We start from the raw sequence: 22,961 nt of genomic DNA, 5'->3' as shown, positions 1-22,961 counted from the left end.
CTTGTTGGAGAATGGACACTTTAACCAGTCTTTCCCACAGGGACACATTGGCTTCTTCTCTGTAGGTCCCCAAAGTACTTTTTCATGTTAAGAGTGGTGCTTAAGGATGTATGTTAATTTTTGCAGGCCACTGGGGCCTCCTTTAGTGACTGGCAATTACCAGGGATGGGAGATATCTACCAGGCAGAATCTGAGGCAGGCAGAAGACTTATCAGAGGTGATTTTTTTTTGAGGGGGTGGTGGTGGAGGGGCTAAGTTATCTTTGTTCCCAAGTAAATACAACAATGACATAATACACTGTGATGACAGTTTGGGGACTCTGCCTGTGGCTTTATTCATCAAAGGGTGGCCCCTTGTTGTGTAGAGAAAGTCCTCTGTGCTAGCAGATGTAATCCTCATTTACCCATCCCATCTATCCATCTACCCACCCACCCACCCACCCATCTAACCACTCACCCATTTATCTATCCTTTCTTTCCTCTTCCCTGCCATCTGGTACTACTGCATTCCTGTTATATGTTGGGCCTTTCTTTGGGTACTGATAAGTCAAACATGAATAAGATGTTTGTTTTCCAAAAGAACTCAGTTTAGTAGGAAAAAGATAGGAGAACATAAATGGATTTTGTGATACCTGCTTAGATCTGGGATAAAGTCTTTTGGGTTTTTTTTATTTTAAAGAGATGGTACCTGACTTGGGTTTAGAAAGTACAGGACTGGGACTAGAAGAGGTCTTGATGAGGATGTGGTTGGGGAAGGTTGTTTTGGCAAGATGAACAACACTGGAGCAAGATACATGAAACACTGGTGGTATGCGTTGTCATTGTTGCTATATGGGCTTGAGGTGGGAAAGAGGAAGAGGTGTTGAGAGATAATATCACAGAGAACATCTCAATTGTGGGTAGAGGTCCAGGGACAGATGACAGAGAAGCCCAGGGAGTTGTTCTTCAGGGGATCAGTCCAGGTACACAGACGGCCTCTCATGAAAGCTAGGGCTAGCATACCAGGCATAGTCCCAGGTATGCTATGGAAACTACCCTTAATCATCTTAGAATCTAATGGTGTCTTTCCATGGATGAGGATGCAGGGTCATCAGAGGCTGAGTTGTCCAAAGATATACTCTGTGATTGCCAGAGCTGGGATTTGAACCCCAGTGACTCTGTGCCTGGGATTTGGTCCTTACTAACTATGTTGTTTCGCCTCTCCTGCAGTTGATGCACAGCATCCACTTCTAGATTTTCTCTTCACGTTATATTTCAAGATACATGATTTGATGTAAGAACCTGAATCTTTGTACCTCTGTAACAATATGCCATGGAATAATAGGGTTTAGGTGGATTGCAAAGACTGAATAGTCTGTAGAGGTTGAAGGGAGGGGAGATGCTGAGAATAATGAGGCTGGGTAAAGATGTGGGGCTTTGAGTAGGAGGTCCTAGGACTCAGAAAAGAGGAGACTAAAGACTGGAACAGCCACCTTAAAGAACAGAGGAACTAACCTGATGAGATGTCAGATGTTAGATGTGTAGGACAAATTACCAGCCTCTCATGATCTTTGTGAGGTCAACCACACAGAGTCACCTTTGTCCTTGTCCCCAAAGGGTGGTGGACCTGGAGCATTTTCTCTGCAGCAAGGTCGACAGGCATAGGCAGGAGGAAGAAGAAAGAACACCTAACTTCAACACCACCAGCAAGAAACATATCAGCATTCAGAGAAAGTTGAAAGAAATCTTTCAGCTGGCTGGCTACCTAGCTCAAGGCTAACCACACTCTTAACACAATAATAAGTCAATCCTTACTGAATAATTAAATAGAGAGCCTTCATAAGTATTGACTTAATGTGACAGCAAGTCTATAGTGACTTGGGGTTTGCTTATGTAAACACAATCTCTTGTTCAGCTTACTTAGCAGTTCAATGAAATAGAACAGTCCTTCAATTAAAATCAAATGATGCATACATTTAATTCTTTTCTCCTCTTACCGGATAATAATAGGATTGGAACATAGGTGAAGGGATGAGGGAGAAGTGGACAAAAGAGGATCTGTTTTTGGACTATGATGAGTATGTTCAATGTCTGTCTCTTGAAGAACGAAATGGTCTTGGCTATGATCCCTGGGTCCTGTGGGGAGACTGAAATGAGCTTAGGTTGACTTCCGCCCATCTAGGCCCCCTGATCCTCTCCCTGAGAGAAATGGAATATTGGCCTCTTGGTAGTAGGCTGTGTCTGATTGATTGTTTTTGGTCAGCTGAGGTCCAGTGGCTCTAACCACTGTGTCCTCCAGGTTATTATTTGCCATGAATATCTTCATATTTCACCTGGAGAAGAGATGAGGTACTGTGTGAGCTACACACTGGATGAGGCATTGAGAAAGCACCCAGTCATTTGCTGGGATGGTTTCAGAAAAGAAACAAACCTTCCCAATCCCTTGGCTTCAGAGTCCTAGGAAAAGTCCAGAGAGTAGTAGTCTAGGAAAAGTGGGGAGGCTGAGGACATCATGTTGGAAGGGAAAACCCATTCATTGGCTTGGAGTCCCCTGGCCTCGTTACTGTGATATTTGACTAGTGAGACTGTCTGTGCCTCACTTTCCTGATTGTTAGGCTAGGGATAATCATCCTGATGTTCAGGCATTGCTGTGATACAGTGTGGTGTTCATGAAAGTACTTTGTGTGGTGCAGTACTACCACAGAAGTGCTTGTTCATAAGTCAGGGATATTTCAGTCCTTTTTCTTGAAGGGACAGGAACACGGCATGGCACAGAGTTTCTCATGCTAAGGCATGGTTAGTGGGGCCCCTAATATTGATCATGACAACCGTGAGCATGTACTGTGCCAGGCACTGTGTCAGGCACTGTCTAGACACTGCCTACTTTGCTAGTTGGGTAGCTCCTTCTGCCTTCATGAGGACCCATGTGGGGTAAGTACTGTATTACTTCCATTTTGTACCTGAGAAAATTTGAGACCTCATTTAATGACCTGCTAAAGGCTATACAGCTAGTGAGTAGCAGAGCCAAACACAGTATACAGTCACAACAGAAACTGGACATCATCACACCTAGGTGAGCTTCTGTGGAGGGGTTATGAAGGAAGTCAGGTTTTGAACATGGCCCCTGTGGTTGGAGATCAAACTCTATATCACACTTGGAGCAATGCCTGAACATCGGAATCATGCCCAGAAGGGTTGGAGGACAGTTTCCAGGGCAGTATCAGGCCCATCTTCATCTGCCCACTCTCAGGAACTGGGGCTGCTCAAGAATGAGGAGCTAGCCTTGGAGTTGAGGGCTTATTCTTTTCTACCTCTTCGCTTGAAGACAGAGTCAGCTGAATTGGCTGATGTCCCCAGAACATCTCTACTGGAGCTTCAGAGAAATCGTTGTTTATAATAACACAGGATTTCAGAAGTCTGCTTCAGCAAAACCTCAAGACCTAATTACAATCGTCAAGCGACTTTATTAAAGGAGAACATAATGAACGGTGTCTTCTGTTAGTACCTTTTTCTTGTTAGTGTCTTCCACTCACAGCTTCACATTTTTCCTTGTTTATAACCAGGGGGCATAAACTTTATCAGCTCCTTTTAAATCTCTTAACATGATTTCATGTTTAAATTTTCATATATTGACACAGTCTGTGTCCTTGTCATGTTCGATAGCAATGCAACTTTCTCCGATGTTGACAGCCTATGAGCTGCTCCCGCCCTTCAGCTAGAGCCAGCCCCCCACATGGAGTATCTTCCACAGAGCTGTGGGAATGTGCTCAGCATTTGTTTCCAAACTTATTTTTGTTGCACTGTTTGTGTTGTCTTAGCTTTCTGCTAAGATCTCTGTGGATTTGATGTTTGGCCTGTGATGATGATGATGATGATGATGATGATTCATTATTATTATTATTATTATTATTATTTTGGTGCTAGGAATTGAAAAGAGAGCCTTTATATGTTAGGCAAGAAATGTACCACTAAATTATATTCCCAGCTGATATGAACTTCTTTTTTTAAGTGTGCTTTTTTTTTTTTTATCACTTCAAACATGGACAGAGAAGGTCATGTAATCTCAGGGAATGAAGTTAGTAGTAGTCAATTTTTTTTTAAATGACAGAGACTCAACTAGGTTAAGAAAGATATCAAATAATTGATTGGCTTACATAATCAAATAAAGAAAGGGCAAGAGAGTTATTCAAGTACAAAGAGGACTCTCTCTCCCTCTCTCCTTGTTTTCTTTCTTTCTGCAGGTTGCTGTGTGTGTGTTCTTATTGAGACCTCCAGGGCCGAACTATAGTCCTGATATATTTGTGCTCAGACTAGGTGTCTCACAACTAGAAGAGTGCATTCTCTGATTTATCACGTTAGAAGACTCGAGGCAAGGATCATGCTTGTGTTACTTCCTTATTTCTAGATCATGGTGACCAGGAGAAAGGGGTTCCAGGCATTGGTCCAGCTTGGGTCATTTGTGCATCTGGGCCTAGAAGATGATGTGTAGTCTTTTAGGATGAAGTTCTTTTTTCCCCCAGCTCACGCTCCAGGGGAGCTACCATTCTGAGTAGAAATAATAAGTCTCCAATGCAATAAACATGAGGGAGAGCCAGGTTGCTCCCTGGTTTCAATCTACCCATGGTAGCAGTGGGCATGAAAGCAGGAGGAGGCTGGGAAGATCAGGAGGGAGGATGAGGTTGTGTCAGAAAGGAAGCATGTAGGTACAATCTATGTTCCACTCCCTCAGTGTTGCATCACGTTGAACCCATTTAACCGAGCCTTCTACCACTCAGAAAGACTTTAGAAATCCAGTCCAGAGGTTCTTCAGTCTATTAAAACCATTTCCTTTGCCTTCCCATGCATGCAGTCTTTCACAGGTAATTGACATGTCTTCAAGCCCCCTTTCCCCTCCATGAAACATTCAAGTGCCCCAATCATTTTTTTTCTGTAGAGAGAGTACTGGTCTACTCCATTCTTTTGGACAAGCATTTGACCAGCATGTGCTACTTTTAGGGCAGCTGGGCCATCTAGCCTTTCTGAGCTACCATGTCCTTACTGTGAAATGTGTCTGATTTGTGAGATTGTTTAGAAGAAGTAAATGAGATGACAGCATCATACACAGAGTAGGTCCTCCATAAATGTTGGGTCCCTTTCCTCCTCTAAACTCACTGCTAGGACCGAGAGCAACCCTTTGCTTTCCTTGGCAACCATGTAGCAGGGCCAGTCCATTACGTGGGAACTCTGGGAAGGTGATTAGAACTTCAGACCCCGTGTGGCCTCTTCCCCCTCCCCCCCATTAGAATATTCTGGGAATTCTGTGGGAGTAATTCTAGGACAGACAGATTTGGGGACACTCTTGGACAGTGTTTACCGCCTGGTCAGGGGAGGGCTTCACTGATAATAGATGTTATTATTCCTTTGCTTGGCTCAGACCAAAGCCTAACATGGAGTAGGGTGTGTCTCTGTGGGGTCAGTAGGGTGTGTGTATATGTGTGTGTGTGTGTGTGTGTGTGTGTGTGTATGACACTAATGTGTAGTCTTTTGATGTAACCACAACCTCCTTGGTACCTTTCTGAAAAGTACCTACCAGTCAAGCTTTGAAACGTGCAGATGGCTCCCCCCCAGTCTGGAGCTCTCTTCTACATCATCTGGGGGGACTTGCTTCAGAGGATTGCTGGCCCTGCGGCTACAATTTCAAGTTGTGTATCTTTGGGTTGGAGCCTAGAGAATTTGCATTTCTAACAGGTTGTTCCCAGTTGATACCGATGCGGTTGGTTTGTTCATCACACTTTGAGAACTGCTTTGAGAAGTCTCTTCAAATCCGGGCGATTGCTGCATGTGCAGGCTGATCTCTGCACATCCAGCCCTGCTTTGCTCCCTTCTTGGTGGACATCTGTGCTTGTCAAATAGGGTGTGGGATCTAACTAGTCTAGCTAGTTAAGTTGAAGCCCAGAACCAGAAAACTGGAATGAGTATGTCTGAGGTATATACTTAAAAAAAAAAAAGGGAGGAAGAAAATGATTTATCTGAAATGCAAATGAACTGGATATTCTGCATTTAATAGGCAACTTTTTCATCAAATTAGGGGGCAAGTGTCTCTCCTGCTGTTTCCCTGTGATTGAATAGGCTGCAGCTGCTAATGAAGCCGACCCAAAGAGGTTTTTTTGTGTTTTTCGGACAATCCACCTGCTGCCCTCCACTCAGTTGGCTGTCTTCTCTTCATCACAGCAGAGATGCACTTGGCTTGTGTGCATTTTGGTTTTCTTGCTGGCTTTCTGCCTTCTCTCACTACTTGTCAATTTGTCTCTTTCTCTGTAGCTCCTTTATGCCATCTCTTTTCCGGGGCCTTTCATAAAGGCAGAAATCTGTCGAAGCAATGGTCTGATCCAGGGAAGGTCTGTTCTTGGCAACAGGAATGGAGTTAAGAGATCAGTGCCCTCCTGGTGAACAGGAGAAGAAGTGACATTTGGCCTAGAGATGAGGCAGACATCACCAGCTGGCTTGTCATGTATTATGAAAGGGTAACATTTGCCTTGGAGAGTGTTGCCTACCAGGAATGGGCTAGCGTGCTCCGGCAGCCAGTCCTCATCGTGGTTGGAGTTGGAGTGTATCAAGCGACTGAAGGAAATTGACACCACTTGGTCTCCCACTCTGACAGAGGGAGCTTACTACCGTGGATTTATTGTGCACTAAGAGGCTGTGAGAAACTTGAGCAATCAAAGGCCTCCTGGAGACTTGGACATGGTAACCTCTTAAATGGCTCCATTTGTCACTTTTGCTTGCCAAGACTGCCTTAGTGCTGAGAACGGAGAAGTGGGCAACAGAAGGCCTAACTGCTTCTTTTCCTTTCCCCCTGCTGTCTGCTGGTCCAAGCCCATATCCTTTCCTCCCTTTACTCTGTCCAGATTCCTCTCTGAGCCCTGGACTGACCATGCTCTGAGTGAAGTAGGCCATAGCCACAGAGGAGTGAGATTGTGTTTGCCCTCTTGTTCACTCTGGGGTCTGCTTGAGGGATTCTGTGCCATTACCTGGCTTCCAAGGCCCTTGCTACTCTTCTAGGTGGCTAGGTGAAGAGAGCTTTCTGGAGGAGGGACTGGAGGTGGCTTTGGGGAGGCAGGAAATGGCAGGCTGACCCTGTGCAGGACTACAGGCTTTGGAATGGGCTTCTGTGTTTCAGCCAAATGCTGTTTAGATACATTTTTGACCTAAAGATGGTAACTAGAGACTTCGCCTGTGCTGCAGCTGCCCTGCTCCTGCTCTATAGGATCTAAGTTTTGGCTTTATTTTCTCTGTTGTATGTGGTCCCACTCAGTGATGGTGCCTGACTTGATCCTTTTAGCTCTCTGGACAGGGATTCGAACAAAGCAAATGAAGAAGTATTCGAAAGGGTTGTAGTGTTTCCTAGGCTGCTATAACAAAACACCAGAAGATGATACTTAAAAACAAATGTATTCTAGCTACTTAGAAGGTGGAGATGGGGAGGATTGTGTTTGGAGGCCAGGCTGTTGAGACCATATACCTCAATCAACAAGGCAGGTATAATTGGAACATTTGCATCCCAGTTACGAAGGAACCGTAGACAGAAGGATTGAAGTTCAAGGCCAGCCTGAGCAAAAAATGAGTAACCCAGCTGAAAAAAAATAACTAGTGCCCCAAAGAGCTGACATTGTGGCTGAAATGTTAGAGGGCTTGTACAGCAAGCATAAGGCCCTGAATTTAAACCCTTCCTGTAGAAAAGCATCCTCTCATAGTTCTGGAGGCTAAGACTTTGAAGTCAAGGTGCCAGCAGGCCATGTTCTCTCTGAGAGTTCAAAGAACAATCTTCTGGTGGTGCTGGCAATCCTTGGCTTGGAGACCCATTGACTCTAGTCTCTGTCGTGTCCTAGTCTTTGCTTTGTGTGTCTGTCTCTTCTCTTTCTCTAAGAATGTGCATCATTGGATTTAGGGCTCACTTGAATTTGCTGTGACCTGATCTTAACTTGGTTATAGCTTCAATCCCTATTTCTAAGCAAGGGAACATTCACAGATGTTCTTAGGACTTCAGCCTATTTTTGGCCAGGACACAACTCAACCCACATCGGGTTTTCTTCTCTTTTGTTGCTTTCCAAATCCCATTGAGAGTCTCTGTCTCATTCAGCCCACTCCTCAGGTCTCTGGAGGTTCAGGACAAAGACAGAGATGATCCCTCCTTCTCCTGTCTCTTGGTCTCCCCTCAGTTGCTGGGTAACAGAGAGGGGCAGATACTGGTTTTGAAGTTCAAGGCCAAATCTTATCCTACAATTGGTGAGGGTGAGACTGGAGATGCTACGTTTCCTGTTGGTAATAGGAGAGAGACTGTGGAGGATGACATTGCTTTCCCAGAGGCACAGAAGGAGGCCTCTGGGAGGAGCCAGGATGGAAGGACCCCTTCCCTTCTAGGAGCAGCGGAGCCTGTCTGAAAGGGCATCTGCCTGCTCTTGGAGATTTGGATTGGAGTCCTGACTCCACTGCTCAGTAGCTCTGTGATCTTAGGCTAATTTCATTTCTCTGAGGCTCAGCTTTGTTGTCTGTCAATTGGGATAATAATAGCTGCTTGTCAGACTTCACAGGGTTTTTGTGAGGATTAAATGATAAAAGATGGATGTTAAGGCCCCATTTAAAAAATCATCATGGCAAAATAACATCAATTCAGCATTCTAACCATTTTGAAATCTACAACTCAGGGGCACTAAGTACATTTACAGTGTTGTACAACCTCCCCCATCCATCTCCAGAACCTTTTCATCATGTTAAACAGTGAATGTACTGTATATCCTATAAACTGTAAGCCTACAAGCACTTTTTATTTATTTGATCAGTAAGGAAACTGAGTCCCTGAGAAGCAAGGCAGTTGCTCATGGTTGCCCACTGAGCTAGGGCACTGTTGAACAGAGAATTCCCATTCCTGACTTTTAGGTTGATGTTAATGATCTTCACTGGCTCCAGGGGTCTGGGATGTATACCCTTTTATGGGGTCAGATCTTTCTAGAGGGCCTTTTCTCTGTAAATCACAGCCCACCATGGAGTGAATCTCAAGTGGGGCACTTCAGCTACCTTCTTCTAATAGCCTAGGGCCTGAGTGGCGAGGTTAGGGTCTACTCAGCAGGCTCTGAGTACCTTCACGACAAGCCTGTGCTCTCTGCTTTCAGCATATATCCCTGAACCTCTCATCTCCTTTTACCTCTATCTACTCCTTTCTCAAATGGGACACAGTACAAGGGGGAGGGCTAGGAGAGCTGAATCTTTGGATGGCTATGTGCAGTCCTTTAATGTATGCCAAGGATGCGGGTGAGGGGATTCTGGCTCTCCTAGCAGCTGGTTCATTTAGTGGAGTCACTAGGGACTGTGTATATGGCTATTGTAGTTCCATTTTGTGTTCATCACTGGGAAGATGCCAGTGAGTGAAGCCTCATCACCAGTTCTTGGAGCTACTATGACTCAACTACTGTGATACTTGAGGCCACACGGCCAAAGACATCCACCTGTAGGAGCTGATGATTCCTGGGATGGTCACCACATTTGTTAGATACCTGGTACTCTGTGTAACCCTCCATGCCCAACTCTGAGGCTGGAGGCTGGGGACATACCCAGTCTGACAGCATGTGCCTTTCGGTAGCTCATGGCGGAAAGTGGCACAATGCTATGTACAAGTGGTCACAATGTGGTGTCAGGTGGCCATAGAGAAGAGTGGGTGCTGGCATGCTGCAGTATCAGAGGGAGAAAAGGCTGGGGCTTCCTGGAGGGGTTGGGGAACTCTGGAAGGGGCAACAGGATGGACTTTGCTTGAGGTGATGCAGAAGAGCCCAGGCAGGAATGCTGGTTGAACGGTCTTACCCTAAAGACAGTTTCCTTCCACCCTCCTGGGTACCAACTCTTTCCAGCCTCAGACAGAGCGTAAGGCGTGGCTATGCAGTTATTAGTGGACCCCTTTTACCCGAGGAACAATGATACGTGGCAGGATTTGGTTATCCCTGAGTGTGGCCAACAGTGAGAGCCTGGCTCTCTGGCCCTGGTCCCAGGGCCCTGCCTGGAGCTTTTGAGTTCTCTGGATGACAAGAGCAGTTTGGAGCTCACGCCTGTGGCTCATTTTTGAGCCCTCTTTGCCAGACTGACTCTGTACTTCCCCTAAGCTACACTGTGCCCCTGCCTCTCCAGGAAGTCTGTCCTCAAATTGCTCACAGCTTGAAGTCTCCAAGCCTTAGGTTCCCCCATTTTTCCCTCTTCCTGACTTCCTTTAGTTGGGAGAGGCCGCTGAGCAGCTCTGCCCTGCACACAGGTGGGGCAGAGGAGGTAATCAGGCCACTAAGCTCAACTCCTGTTTCCTTCTTCGGGTCTTTCCCTGACACCAGGTCCCGACTGGCAGACTTCCATGCCAACTGTCGAGCCTCCTACCGAACACTGACCGGCTGCCCTGAGGACAACTACCAGGCATGTCTGGGATCCTATGCTGGCATGATCGGTAAGTTCTCCTCGTGTTGTTGGAGCTCACAGTGACTTCTTGCTGCCTCACCCTATGGGCTTGGGGGCTGCAGCTCAGCTCAGGGCTGGTAGTGGAGATAGCCTGCTCTTGGCCTTCTCTGTGGTGAATTCAGATAGAACTTCGAGGAGCAAGCGGGGGCGACCAGTTCTTTATGGAGGAAGGAGCTTAGCTATTAATTAATGGGGAGAGGATGGCCCCAGGGGCCTTACCAGACTTTAGAAGTAAGAAATGACCTTCTAGATACTGCGTTTCCATGGACTGTCTTACTGGATTCTAGCCAGCAACAACCACGAGGGATGTGTTAGGATCTCCATTGAACAGATAAAGAAACTGAGACTTACAGAAAATGAATGCCTTGACCAGGCTCATCTGACTAGTCAATGTTGACATCAGGATCTGATCCGTGAGCCTTCGTTGCTTTGGTTTTTAGAAGACATTCTCTTTTCATGGTAGAGAAGGAGAATGCAGAGGCCTGCAGACTGGGGCAGAGCTCCTGGGGTCCTTTCTGGTGGCAAGGGGCTCCATGTTGTCTGTATTTTTGGCCCCTCTGTCCCTCTATCCTAGCTGATCATGTGCTCCCTAGGATGCTCAGAATTAGCATTGGAAGTGGGGGTGCAGGTGCATCTGGCAGGGCAGACATCCACCTGGGGGTCAAAGGGAAGCCCCTACAGCTCTTCTTCTTTCCTGCTCTTCCTTCATGCGTAGGGTTTGATATGACTCCCAACTATGTGGACTCGAGCCCCACCAGCATCGTGGTGTCCCCTTGGTGCAGTTGTCGGGGCAGCGGAAACATGGAGGAGGAGTGTGAGAAGTTCCTAAGGGATTTCACTGAGAATCCGTGCCTCCGTAAGTCTGGGCATGCTCTCTCCCTCTCCCCAGGGGCCCCTCATGTCCCACCCCAACCCTACTGCATGGGAGGGAGCCTGCAGCTGACCATTCATCCTTTTACCATTGGGAGGGCTGGCAATATGCATGGGCATCTATACCATGGGACTCTGGGATTTGTACTTGTGGAGATTTGCACCAGAACACTCAAGTCCATGTCAAATCAAGGCTAAGGGCCTCTAATCTGCTGATCTGACTGCTCCAGCCAGGTTCCCTGAGAGACTGAGCTGTCTCACAAGGCTCTCAGGTATCTGTCCTTTCTTCCCTTAGAGAGTTTTACCTGGGAATGGGTGACTTTCTCTTCTAGTCATCCTAATCGAATAGTTGCAGAGAGCGGGAGCCCACAGCTTGCTCTCCCTCCATCTTGGGTCTTGGACTCCTCCTGCTGAGCATGCTACCCCAACACCTCTTCCCTCCTTTCTTTTTTTTCCATCTTGTTTGTCCATCTATCTTTTTCCTTTCCTTTCTATATGTCCCTGGGAGTTCGGATACAGATTTTAGTGTTTATCATTGAATGTAAAGCTGGATAGAGATAAACAGAAGCTGTCTGTGATCCCAGTACAAAATGAACAGTCCCTAGGGTGGAGTTCTTTTCTTCCGTTAAAAAAACCATTTTAATTTTGAATTAGCAGGCATTCGTAGTATGAGAGTATCACTGTGATTTTTATCATTGTTGTCGTTGTTGGTTATGTGGCTTGAGCTCAGGGCCTGGGCACTGTCCCTGAGCTCTTTGTGCTCAAGGCTAGCACTCTGCCACTTTGAGCCACGACATCATTTCTAGTTTTCTGGTGGTTCATTGGAGATAAGATTCTCAGGGATTTTCCTGCCCAGGTTGGCTTTGACCCATGATCCTCAGATCTCAGCCTTCTGAGTAGCTAGGATTATAGGCGGGAACCACTGGTACCCACCTATCACTGTGATTTTTTTCCCCCCACACATACACAAAGCACTTCAGACAGATTTACCTGCTTCACCAGATTCTTACCTTTGTCTTTCTCCTTAATTGTGCAGGGTTCTTTAGAGCTCCGGGTAAGGGTGCCCAAGTCAACAGGAGTGAGGAGGCCCTGAGGCTTCTGTGAGGCCCTTGATAACCAGGAGGCCCTCAGTCATTTGAAGAGGCAGGGTGCACGTATTGATCTACCCATTTCAGGAAACAGTAGTTGTGGGGAGCCTGCCCAGCACTGAGCCTTGCCACCATAGCCTCTTAGATGACCGAGTGACAGTTGTCTGGATAGGTAGACCTCCTTATGGGGGTTATTGGGATTCAAGGTATGAGTGATGGTTGTCCCAATGTGGAGGGACCCATAGGAAGGCTGTTGTAGGTGTCCACAGGAGAGGACGTCATGACTGGTACCCGGAACAGGAGGGGAGGTGGTGGTGACAGGAGATGGGCTGAGGAGGTCTTTCAGTTGTGGGCCCAGGTGACTGCCAGTGAGTGTCTAGGGTGAACCCATAGGTTTCAGGCAAATAGAGATGGCTTCTTCAAGACTGTGGTGACAAGGGGGAGAGAAGCACTGACAATGGCAGGAAGAGATGCCCAACTCAGGTGTGGACATGAGGACTTCAAAGTGCATTGAGGACCTGGGGTACACATTTTTCTAGACAGTTGGGTGTAGGGGTGAGTATTAGGGATAGAGCTTTGTCTAAGATGTCCCGTTAGTTATCCTCATTGATAGCGTGGATGGGGAGGCTGCCGTGGGGAAGCATAGGGTGTGGAGAGGGAGGAGGACTGGTTGGAATCTGAGATGGTAGAGGAGGAAGAAGATCCTATGGCTAGGGAGGTTCACAGGAGGGGTTTGTGGCATAGATTGTTGAGAAGATGCTCTTGCCACTCTTGCTACCCCCTCTCTCTAGACTCCGATGATTGCCACTTCTTCTTTACTTCCTTTCCTCTGCTACAGTCTTCACTATGTGCATTGCCTTGGCCTCATCATCTACTAGACTTATCCAAGGACAGCAGTGGTCATGGTGGGAGCTGGGCAGCAGTGATGGATGTGGGTCCTGATTTTTCTGCATTTATCTGTCCTCTTCCACCCAGGGAATGCCATCCAGGCCTTTGGCAATGGCACAGATGTGAATGTGTCCCCCAAAAGCCCCTCATCACAAGCCACCCAGACCCCTCGGGTGGAGAAGACTCCTTCTTTGCCAGATGACCTCAGTGACAGCACCAGCCTGGGGACCAGTGTCATCACCACTTGCACATCTGTCCAGGTGAGGGCTTGGGGTTCTGAAGCGTGAGACGTGGAAAGGTACCATGAAACGGTGTGAAGAACCATAAACCAGGACTCCAGAGGGAGTACTGTTGGTCCTTCTGTTAGCTAAGGATCTCAAGAGGCAGGGAGGAGCTCGTGGAGGTTGCTTCTAACCTGTTCATCCATTTAGGCATCCATCTTCCGAGTATGAATACCTGTTACCCTGCAATGATGTTCTAGATACTTGGAGTGGGGCATGAGAGAAGTGTAGTGATTGTCATTTCTCAGCTATCTACCAACTAGCAGGATGCATGTCAATAGATTCTTGACCATCAAATTGAACTCTCACATAATGCACTTTCATGGGCCAGAAACTGACCTAGGGGGCTTGCTTGACACACCCAATATCACAGAGCTGATGGTGGGGAATATAATTTCAGTCCTCTGTTTAGTTCTAATGTTACTAATGTTCATTTCTTACTTCCGCCCTTCCCTCTTACTTTTCCTTTCTCTCTCTTGCCCTCCCTCCCTTCTCCTTCCTTCCCTGTTTCTCTCCCTTCTGTCATCTGCCCACTCATCTATTCATCCACTGTGGGTTAGAAACCCAGTGCCAGGTCGTATGTGAGATGTGAAGAGTACATTGGTGACTGAGGTTCTTGGTTTTATGGTACTTATTATCTTGTTGAGGGTCAGATGGTGAAATAAGCATCAGATATGGACTGCTCTACACAGGTGCAGGAAAGATTTTGCCATTAGATGATGTCACAAAGGGGCCTTAGAGTGGCTGTTGTGGGAGGTTCACCACACTTTCCCTGTCTGCCCTGTGTTTTGTTTTGTTTTCTTTTGTTGGTCGTGGGGCTTGAACACTGGGTTTGGGTGCTGTCCCTCAGCTCTTCAGCTCAAAGTGAGTGCTCTACCGCTTGAGCCACAGCACCGCTTCTGGTTTTCTAGTGGTTTATTGGAGATAAAGGTCTAACAGTCTTTCCTGCCTGGGCTGGCTTTGAATGGTGATCCTCAGATCTTAGTTTCCTGAGTAGCTAGAATGACAGGCATGAGCCACCAGCGCCGGGCTTGCCCTGTGTTTTCTAGAAGTCGGGGTGGGGGGTGGTTTCCCAAGCCTTTTCTTCTGGGCCATTATCTGCTTGCAAAGGCCGGAGGAGTCCAGGGAGGGAGCAGGAAGCTGCTCTGAGCTCAGGTACCACTTTCAGGCCCTTGGCTGCTGGCTCACCTGGGTGGCATCTTATTAACAGCCAGCTGCACAGAGGCACTGATTGGGGTGTGGAGCTATCTATCCCTGGTGCAGATTTGTGCTTTTTGCAATGAACAGGGAATGCTTAGGAAGGCGAGTACTTTGCTGGGCCATGTGCAGCATCTCAGGGAGCAGGCTCAATAGATGTGTTCTGGGCCATTAGCAGAATTGGGCCCAGGGCTCTGGTCTCTTAAGACCCTAAGCTTCTTGTTCTATTTAAGGGTTACCTTGACCCAAGGAGCTGTTTTTTGGACACCAAAAGATACAGGACTCTGTGGTCTAGAAAATGGAGGTTTGGGCTGGGTCTGTGCAGCCAGAATCTATAACCAAATCTGCAGCACTTGTGGGACACTCTTCCAGGCAGAGTGAGGATGGCTAGTACATTCCAGCAGCGAGGCTGCTCAGCCCTGGGGCCTGCTGGTGCCAGTGTTCTCAGGTTCAAAACTCTTCCTCTTGTGTGTTCCATGTAATGTTTGCACACATCTTTCTTTTCTCCTGCATTGAGAGGAGCCTGTTGGGTTCCTGTTCACTCTGGGGAAGAAATCCAGGCCTGGGTCAGGTCCTCTGATAGCATCAGTATTCAGATAGGATTTTCACACACGTTAGCTGAGCTGGGAAAAGAGACTCAGGGCTGTGGGCATTGGCCAGATTCTCTGGGTAGGCACACCCCGGGGTAGAACTCCACTGCGCCAGCCACGTCTAGGTCTTTGAGGGGTTCAGGGTTGCCTAGGAACTGGCATCCACAATCCTAGGTGTTGTTCTGCCCCACCTCAGAGGTCAGTTGGATTTGTTTTATTATTATTACTGTTGTTGTTGTTGTTTGCCAGTCCTGGGGCTTGAGCACAGGGTACTGTCCCTGAGCTTCTTTTTGTTCAAGGATAGTACTCTACCACTTGGAGCCACAGTACTATTTCTGGCTTTTTCTGTTTATGTGGTCATGAGGAATCGAAACCAGAGCTTCATGTATGCTAGGCAAGCACTCTGCCACTAAGCCACATTCCCAGCCCTGAAATCTTACTTTTTAAAAGCAGATTAGTAAAAAATAATTTCATGCACAGCTCCAATTTATAAAATGAACAAAAACAGAATGGCTTTGAGTGGAGTAAGGACTTCAGATCCCATAGTGCTATTTGCCTGTATGATTCCACACAGACTTGTACTTAGCAGTCACCATGGAGGTGAGGATAGGCCCCAAGGAACCTGACAGCTAGAATAGAAAGTGATATACCACATATGAGTGACTGAGGACTGACAAAGGGGCAGGAAAGGGCAGGTAGAAAGAGTGACCATCGCAAGGCCTCCACAGAGGTGTGGGTATGTTCTGTTCCCTGCAGTGGTCTCCCACAGCTGATTAGAGCAGTGACACATCTGAGAAGTAGAATTTAGTACACAGAAGCAGTTGGTGGGTTGCCTGGGTCATATCTTGGCATCTGGGAGATACTGGTACTGTGTTGGTAAATAGTGTCCTCCTGGGTCTGGCCTGGTTCCATTCCTACTATCTTAATAATCAGCACAATCTCATCTCTGCTATTGGCAGGGACTCTACTCTTGGCCAAGGTCTCTGGGTGACAGCTGGGCCTTGTTTAGCTGACCAGATGCCCTGGGTGGTAGATTGCCTATGGTATCCAAGAGATTATTGATACCTCTGGCTAAGATCTGTGAGTTAGACATAATTTCTTGGGCTTCCCAGTTGTTTCTGATGGCCAGAGCTACCCAACAAATGCTTTGGGAGCTAACCATTTGCATCTAGGATGGAAGCATCATGTCCTTATTGGTTCTCATGGGAGTTAATTGAATGCATACCCTATGGTCCTGCCTCCAAATGGTTATGCTAGGGCAGAGAATCCTGAATGATCACCCAGGCAGCCTTTCTTTTTCACTCCTCATCTTGTTGACAGAGTGCTTGAGTACTGTACATCTGTTTGTGATGAAAATGGCCAGGTGCAGTTGCTAGATGTCCACCTAACATGCGCCAGTGGCAGACATCACTAATCAATCACCTCCACCCTCAGCCTCCTAAGCTCAAATGAGGTCTCATGATCTTTTCCTGCATATCTTTCCAGAAGCGATGGCAAATAATGAGCTGGCATTCGGAAGCTGTTTCTGATTCGTGGCATTCATTTATTTACTCATTCTTGCATGCATGCATCTAGTAAAACATTAATTGAGTTGCTGTTATGAGCCAAACACTGTTCAGTGCAAGGCAAAGAAGACATGGTTCTTGCCTCTGAAGAACTCTGAGTGGTAGACAGCTATGTGGATGAATGGTGACTACAGAATGCTGCAAACTCAGGAGCAGAGTTGAAAACTTGGTTCTCCATGAGCCCAGAGAGGCCAGAATCTAATCACACAGAGAGTTTCAGAAGGGACAGGGGTGTACAATGCTGCAAGGGACTCTCACGTACTCTGTGTGTGTGTAACAGTGCCAGCAGAGGTTGGCAGGGTCTTACCTGAGTCACCGGAACAAAGCCTGGCTCCCAAATGGCTGGTGATCTAGCCTCACACATGCCTTCTCTCCACAGGAGCAAGGGCTGAAGGTCAACAACTCCAAAGAGTTGAGCATGTGCTTCACAGAGGTGAGTAGGGGCAGATCAGGGGGTGGGTGCAGGAGACTTGCCCACAGGGGGCTTTGAATCTCATTGCACAGGTTGGGCCAGCTGAGCTTCCAGAGTGGACACCCCCTCTTCTGCAGTAGGCATGGGGGTGTGTAGAGGCCGCAGCCAGAATCCGTGGTTGTCTCATGCGGGACAGAAGTGGCTGCTCTGATCAGAGGCCCTCCTCCACTTTCCTTAGTCTCTCAGACATAGTGAGCACCTGCTTTAGTATGATTTTTACACGTGATGTTTTTTACCCTCCCTATGGGAAAAAAACACAGTCCCTGCACAGGAAATGTGTGCGTGACTTACAGGCCCAACATGGTAAGTTAGGTGACAGGAAAAAGCAGTATAAGATTCTTCAGGAGAGACAATCGTATTCAGATGTGTAGGAGGAGACCCCAGCAACATTCGATAGAAGGAGGATGTGACTTCTTCAATTCCCATCTCAAGGAGTTTGAGGACCTTGGGGCTTCCTTCCTCTCCTTAATATCTTCTATTATCTCCCTGCTCATTGGATGATACACCCTCAGCCCTGATTCAGGGAGGAGCAGCCTGTGTGATGGAGACAAATGCCAGAAAAACAAAACAGTCCCCAAACCCAAGAGCATCACCTTTGCTCTTGCCCTGCCCAGAACTTTGGAAGCCTGACTACCCTCAGGAGGCAAAGGAGGAAAGATCTTTGGGCGATCAGAGGTGGTGAGGGTAGAGATGGGTTCCTTGTCCTTTTCTTTGCCTGAACCCAGCCCTGCTGACAGCTTTTTTCCCCCCCTGTTGTTGTTGTTATTCTCTGTCTGTCTGTCCTTCTGCCATGGACTCAGCTCACGACAAACATCATGCCGGGGAGTAAAAAGGTGGTCAAACCTAACTCAGGCCCCAGCAGAGCCAGACCATCGGCTGCCTTGACTGCACTCCTCCTCCTGATGCTGACATTGGCCTTGTAGGCCATGGGAACCACGGCACAAGATTTCTACACTCTCCACAGACGAGAACTCCCGCCTAACAACATGGAAACAAACCCACACCTCCCCACACAACCCCCTTTGCAAAAAAAGAAAAAAAAAAGAAAAAAGAAAAAAGGAAAAAAAAAAAAGGTTCTTTTCCCCACCGTGTCTCTGAATCTGTCTCCTCCCAGCTTTCTTCTCTGGAGAAGTTTTTCTAAACCAAACAGACAAGATGGTGGGCAGCCTGAGAGGCAGCCCTGAGGTCCCCTGGCCAGGGACACCCAGTGCTGATGAGAGCACAAGGCTGTGGAAATTCCCTTCATGTCGTCTGGTTCTTTTTTCTCTCTGGACCCTTCTGATATCAGAGGCCCAGACCAGCCCCCTGCTGGGGTGGGACTTGCACCGTGCCCAGTGTAGGCTGGGTACGGGAAAACCGCAGCTGCCGTGGAGCCGCCCACTCTCAGGGCCTGTTGGGGGTCTAGCAGAGGGCATTGATCACCTTGGAAGCAGGGCCAGCCAGGCCATGCCAGCCTTTCCTCTTGGCTTCAAAGACGATAATTTATCCTCCCCTCTGCCCTCAGGTGTCTGGGTGGGTCTGTGTCTGGTGTGGGAAATCCCACACCTGGGCTGGGCCCCTGGACCAGACTGTAGGGTGATGGGGGCTGGGATAGCTCCAGGAGGAGCCCATCTGGGAGAATTCCTACAGGGAGGATGCAAGCCTTGGATGCTGTGTGTCTCTCTTCCTGATGGCAGGAATTTTGAAGTCAAAGAGAAATGATGATCTGTGGGCTTTTCTTTTGTTTATTGTGGGTCCATTTGGCGGGTCTCCCTTTGGGCAGAAGGGACCGTTGAAGGGGTGGAGGAGACCACAGTTGGATGTGTGGCAACGACCTTCTCTGATCTCGCAGAGCTCAGTTCTCTCTCCTCTCCTTTCTTCATCTCCACTTTCTCTTTCCTCATTTCCAAGACAATGTCAACTGTCTGTCTGTACATACGGAACTCCTTTCTCAATGTATGTGTATATACACATCCATATACATATATCCTGTGCTTTTCTCTTTCCTTTTTTTAAGAAACAAAACTATGGAAATAATACCCTACAGATGAGCGGAGATGTATTATTGTAAAGTTTATTTTTTTTAATAATGTTGTCTATAATGGGAACAAAGGAAACGGACTCCCATGAGCCCTGCACCGGTTGGGATGACAGCTGTGGCCAGGGACTGATCCACAGTCACGCTTAACCAGGCTCGAATAAACGTACTAGGAAGAGACTTGCCTTCTGCCTCACTCTCGTGTACCTTTCTTTTTTGTTTGTGTGTGTGTGTTGGTCGTGGTGCTTGAACTCGGCCTGGGCGCTGTCCCTCAGCTCTTCAGCTTAAGGACAGCGCTCTACCACTCGAGCCATAGCACCACTTCTGGTTTTCTGGTAGTCTCACGGACTTTCCTGCTTGGGCTGACTTTGAACTGCAATCCTCAGATCTCAGCCTCATGAGTAGCTAGGATTACAGGTGTGAGCCACTGACACGCAGCTTCATGTGCCTTTGCTGGGTTTGTTCACGACACTTGTTGGGTGCTTATCTGGAGCTTCTGTTGGAGCTTCTATATGCACACTGTGTGTGTGTGTGTGTGTGTGTGTGTGTGTGTGTGTGTGTGTGTGTGTGTACATGTGTGCATGCACATGTGTCTTGCTCCTATGTCCCAGTGTGTGTGTGATGATTGTAGCTCCCTCCTGTAGAAGACGTACTGACTGATATATGCCTGTTGGTTGGAGATTGGAAGAAAATGAAGGTGCAGATGGTAGTTGGAGTATGGAAGGGTAGAGGGAGAGACAGCCTGGCATCTTGGGTATGGTTTTGTTCTTGGCCTGGGATGCCGTGCTCATCTAACATACAGAGCGGAGTGGGTGGCCCTGTGAGGTCTAGGTCTACATGACGTGTGATTAGAAAGGCACCACAGAAGGAAGACAACTGTGACCATTTGGGGTTTGGAGACCAAAGGAGCAAGCATTATTTGTCTCTCCACTCTTGTCTCCCATTTTTCTCATGTGCCATGCAGCCCTCACTCAGGTGCTGGGCCCCCCAGCATAGACTCTCCATGGGGTGGCTAGAGGCAATGTGTGCATGTGTTGAGCTATGTGAATGTGTCTGTTCATGTCTTTGCATAGATGTGTGCAGGCGGCAAGAGGGAGAAGAGAGGGCTGGCCCATGCTCCCAGAGCTGCAGGTCATCCTATCCTGTCTCCATCAGATGACCAGAGGTCATTTTCCAGCCTCTTGATCATGGTTCTGCTCAGATGGCTCTGGTTTCCTGGTGGTGACAGTGGTGTGCTGTGTTCGACCTTTGCCTGGGGGGAGGTCAAGGAGCCAACCATCTTTCCTCCAGCTACTGTTGCTTTATTGTAAGCAGAGACAGGTGTGGCATCTGCTGTGCAAACAGCAAAGACTGGTTAGGTTAGACATGACTTACTGAAAAGCGCTGGGAAAAGGTATCTTCAGAGTTGGTAGGAGGACTGGGGAGACAGGGACAGGAAGCAGAGGACAGACGAAGGACAGGAAGCAGAGGGTTGAAAGAAGCATTGTGCTGCTGCCGCAGTGGCAAATTGCTACCAACTGTTGCCCAGTTGGCTCAGCTGGGCCTTGTGCCTCTGTCATCCTTAGGTGGGAGAGAAGGAGGTCATGCCATTATTGGTATTCCTAGTGGGAAGTAAGTCCTTGGGATACAGATGAGGGGAGATAAGATGTCACATAAGGAAACTGAGGCACCCTTTTGAAAGTGGAGTGAGTTCTGAGTAGCTTTACTTCTCCTTGTTCAAACGAGCCCCTGGTTATCTATATGCCTGACATTTTACCATTAAGTATTCATTCCTCTGGATGGGATAATCCCTGTCCTCTGTGTTCCTCTCAAAGAATATGAAGCTGAGAAGAGTTAAATGTTAATGTCAGTTGCTAAAGGGATGTGAATGACTTAGTAACTTTAGGACGTTTGGATATGGTTATTGAGATTGAGACTGGGCGGCAGACAAGGGCAGGGAAACGGGGAAGGACTCAGGAGCAGATGGAGAGAGGTTCTGAGTTGAAGTTATTTGGGGAAAGTGCAGCCACATGCAATATAGGTCCCTGTGCACTTGTCTCGCTCAGGCACGTGTGTGGAGTTAGCTTTCTTTGCCGTGAGCCCCAGGACACTTCCAATCTGGAGCACATACCTGTGTGCAAGGTAGTTTCAGCCCAAGGCCTCAGCTGCAGGACCTTGGTAGATCTGAGACCAACCAGCAGTATTTCTGCTCTTGTTGGGAGAGCTTTTGGCTCGTGCGGAGATGCTCAGCTGACAGCCCAGACATCGACTTTCCACCTGATTGTTGCCTTTATAGCCATCTTCCCCCCATGCCTGGGGTAGGGCAAATGTCTAGAGGAGGCCTGCAGTGGGGCATTGAGGTGGTCCCTCAGGAGCTCTGTGTGCTGGACATTAAATGAGCAAAGCTGCTGGTTCCATGCTGAACTGGCAGTGGTCCTTGTAGCCAGGCCTCTGCCTAATGTGACCAGTCAGAAGAGCATCAGCTTAGTTCCCAGAGCCCCACCTTGTAACACATGTGGCAATACAGGTTTCGCAATTCTGGGAAACTGGGGCCATTTCTGAGCTGTTACTTGGTCCTTCCAGGAAATAAGTCCTGCTTGGGATACACATGCCCTAGCTGAGCCCTGCTCTCCCCATCAGACCTGGATGCTAGCCAGCCGGGAGCCTGCCAGGGTGACCACTTTGCCATCCCTAGATTCCCATCATGCCTCCACTGCTCACTGAGATACCAACCCAGGAGCCCTGCTTCTGCTGTCCAGTTCTGGGCCTGCTGGGCCCTGGAACTCAGGATCTGATTGTCTACCTGCTGTGCCTTGACTCCATGCTGAAGGGTCTTTTGAGTGTGTGGGGAGAAGGTAAGGTCATGCTTACTTGCATACGTCTCTGGTTTCTGGCCTTGGATCCCAGGTGCTTGCATAAGACTGCCTCCTTTACTGACAGACGAACAAAGCTTTGGGGTTGCTTGCTATCTGGAGAAATCCTTAGCCAGCATTTTCTAATCTGTAAAATGAGTTTAAATCAGCAATCCCTGATCCCAAGTGGGATGCCAGGGGACAAAACCAGTCATATATTCCCTGTTAATACAAGTGGATCTATTCTGACTTTGTGGCCCATTCTTTCTAAAGAGTCTCTGTTGGGATTGCTTATAATCTTAAAAAGGGCAAAATTTCTTTGGGAAAGCCAAAGGCATACAGAAACTCTCTCTCTCTCTCTCTCTCTCTCTCTCTCTCTCTCTCTCTCTCTCTCTCTCTCTCTCTCTGTCTCTGTCTCTGTCTCTGTCTCTCTCTGTGTGTGTGTGTGTGTGTGTGTGTGTGTGTGTGTGTGTGTGTGTGTGTGTGAGAAATCAGTGGGTAACACTCTTTGAGGATGGTCTTAAGTGACAGAAATACTGGTGACTGGCTTCACATTGTGGATGGGAAATTTGGTCCTCTTGTTCAAGCTTGGTAGCCTCATCTCCAAAGATATACTAGCTGATGACTGAAGTCTTGCTCAACAAGCTATGGAAGAGAGGAGAGAGACAAATGGGCAGAGAATGACAGGTCAACCCTGAGATGGATGCTAAGCTG

The 22,961-nt window shown here is 47.8% G+C and overlaps 1 protein-coding gene across 1 annotated transcript in view; it reads left to right on the top strand.

Moving 5' to 3' along the window:
* Gfra2 (GDNF family receptor alpha 2) overlaps positions 1-19,612 on the top strand; it is a 75,050-nt gene extending 55,438 nt beyond the window's left edge. Inside the window, exons 6-10 of the mRNA XM_070016583.1 lie at positions 10,328-10,437; positions 11,164-11,304; positions 13,382-13,554; positions 17,307-17,360; positions 18,200-19,612. Of these exons, the coding sequence (XP_069872684.1) occupies positions 10,328-10,437; positions 11,164-11,304; positions 13,382-13,554; positions 17,307-17,360; positions 18,200-18,322 (601 nt within the window). The 3' untranslated portion in view covers positions 18,323-19,612. The remainder of the gene's footprint in view (positions 1-10,327; positions 10,438-11,163; positions 11,305-13,381; positions 13,555-17,306; positions 17,361-18,199) is intronic.
* The last annotated feature ends 3,349 nt before the right edge of the window (positions 19,613-22,961 follow it).

The sequence above is a fragment of the Dipodomys merriami genome, unplaced genomic scaffold (assembly GCF_024711535.1).
Source record: "Dipodomys merriami isolate MVZ:Mamm:240054 unplaced genomic scaffold, mDipMer1.0.p SCAF_12, whole genome shotgun sequence".
In the NCBI taxonomy this organism is placed as follows: Eukaryota; Metazoa; Chordata; class Mammalia; order Rodentia; family Heteromyidae; genus Dipodomys; species Dipodomys merriami.
This window is presented reverse-complemented; position numbering and strand designations above follow the sequence as displayed.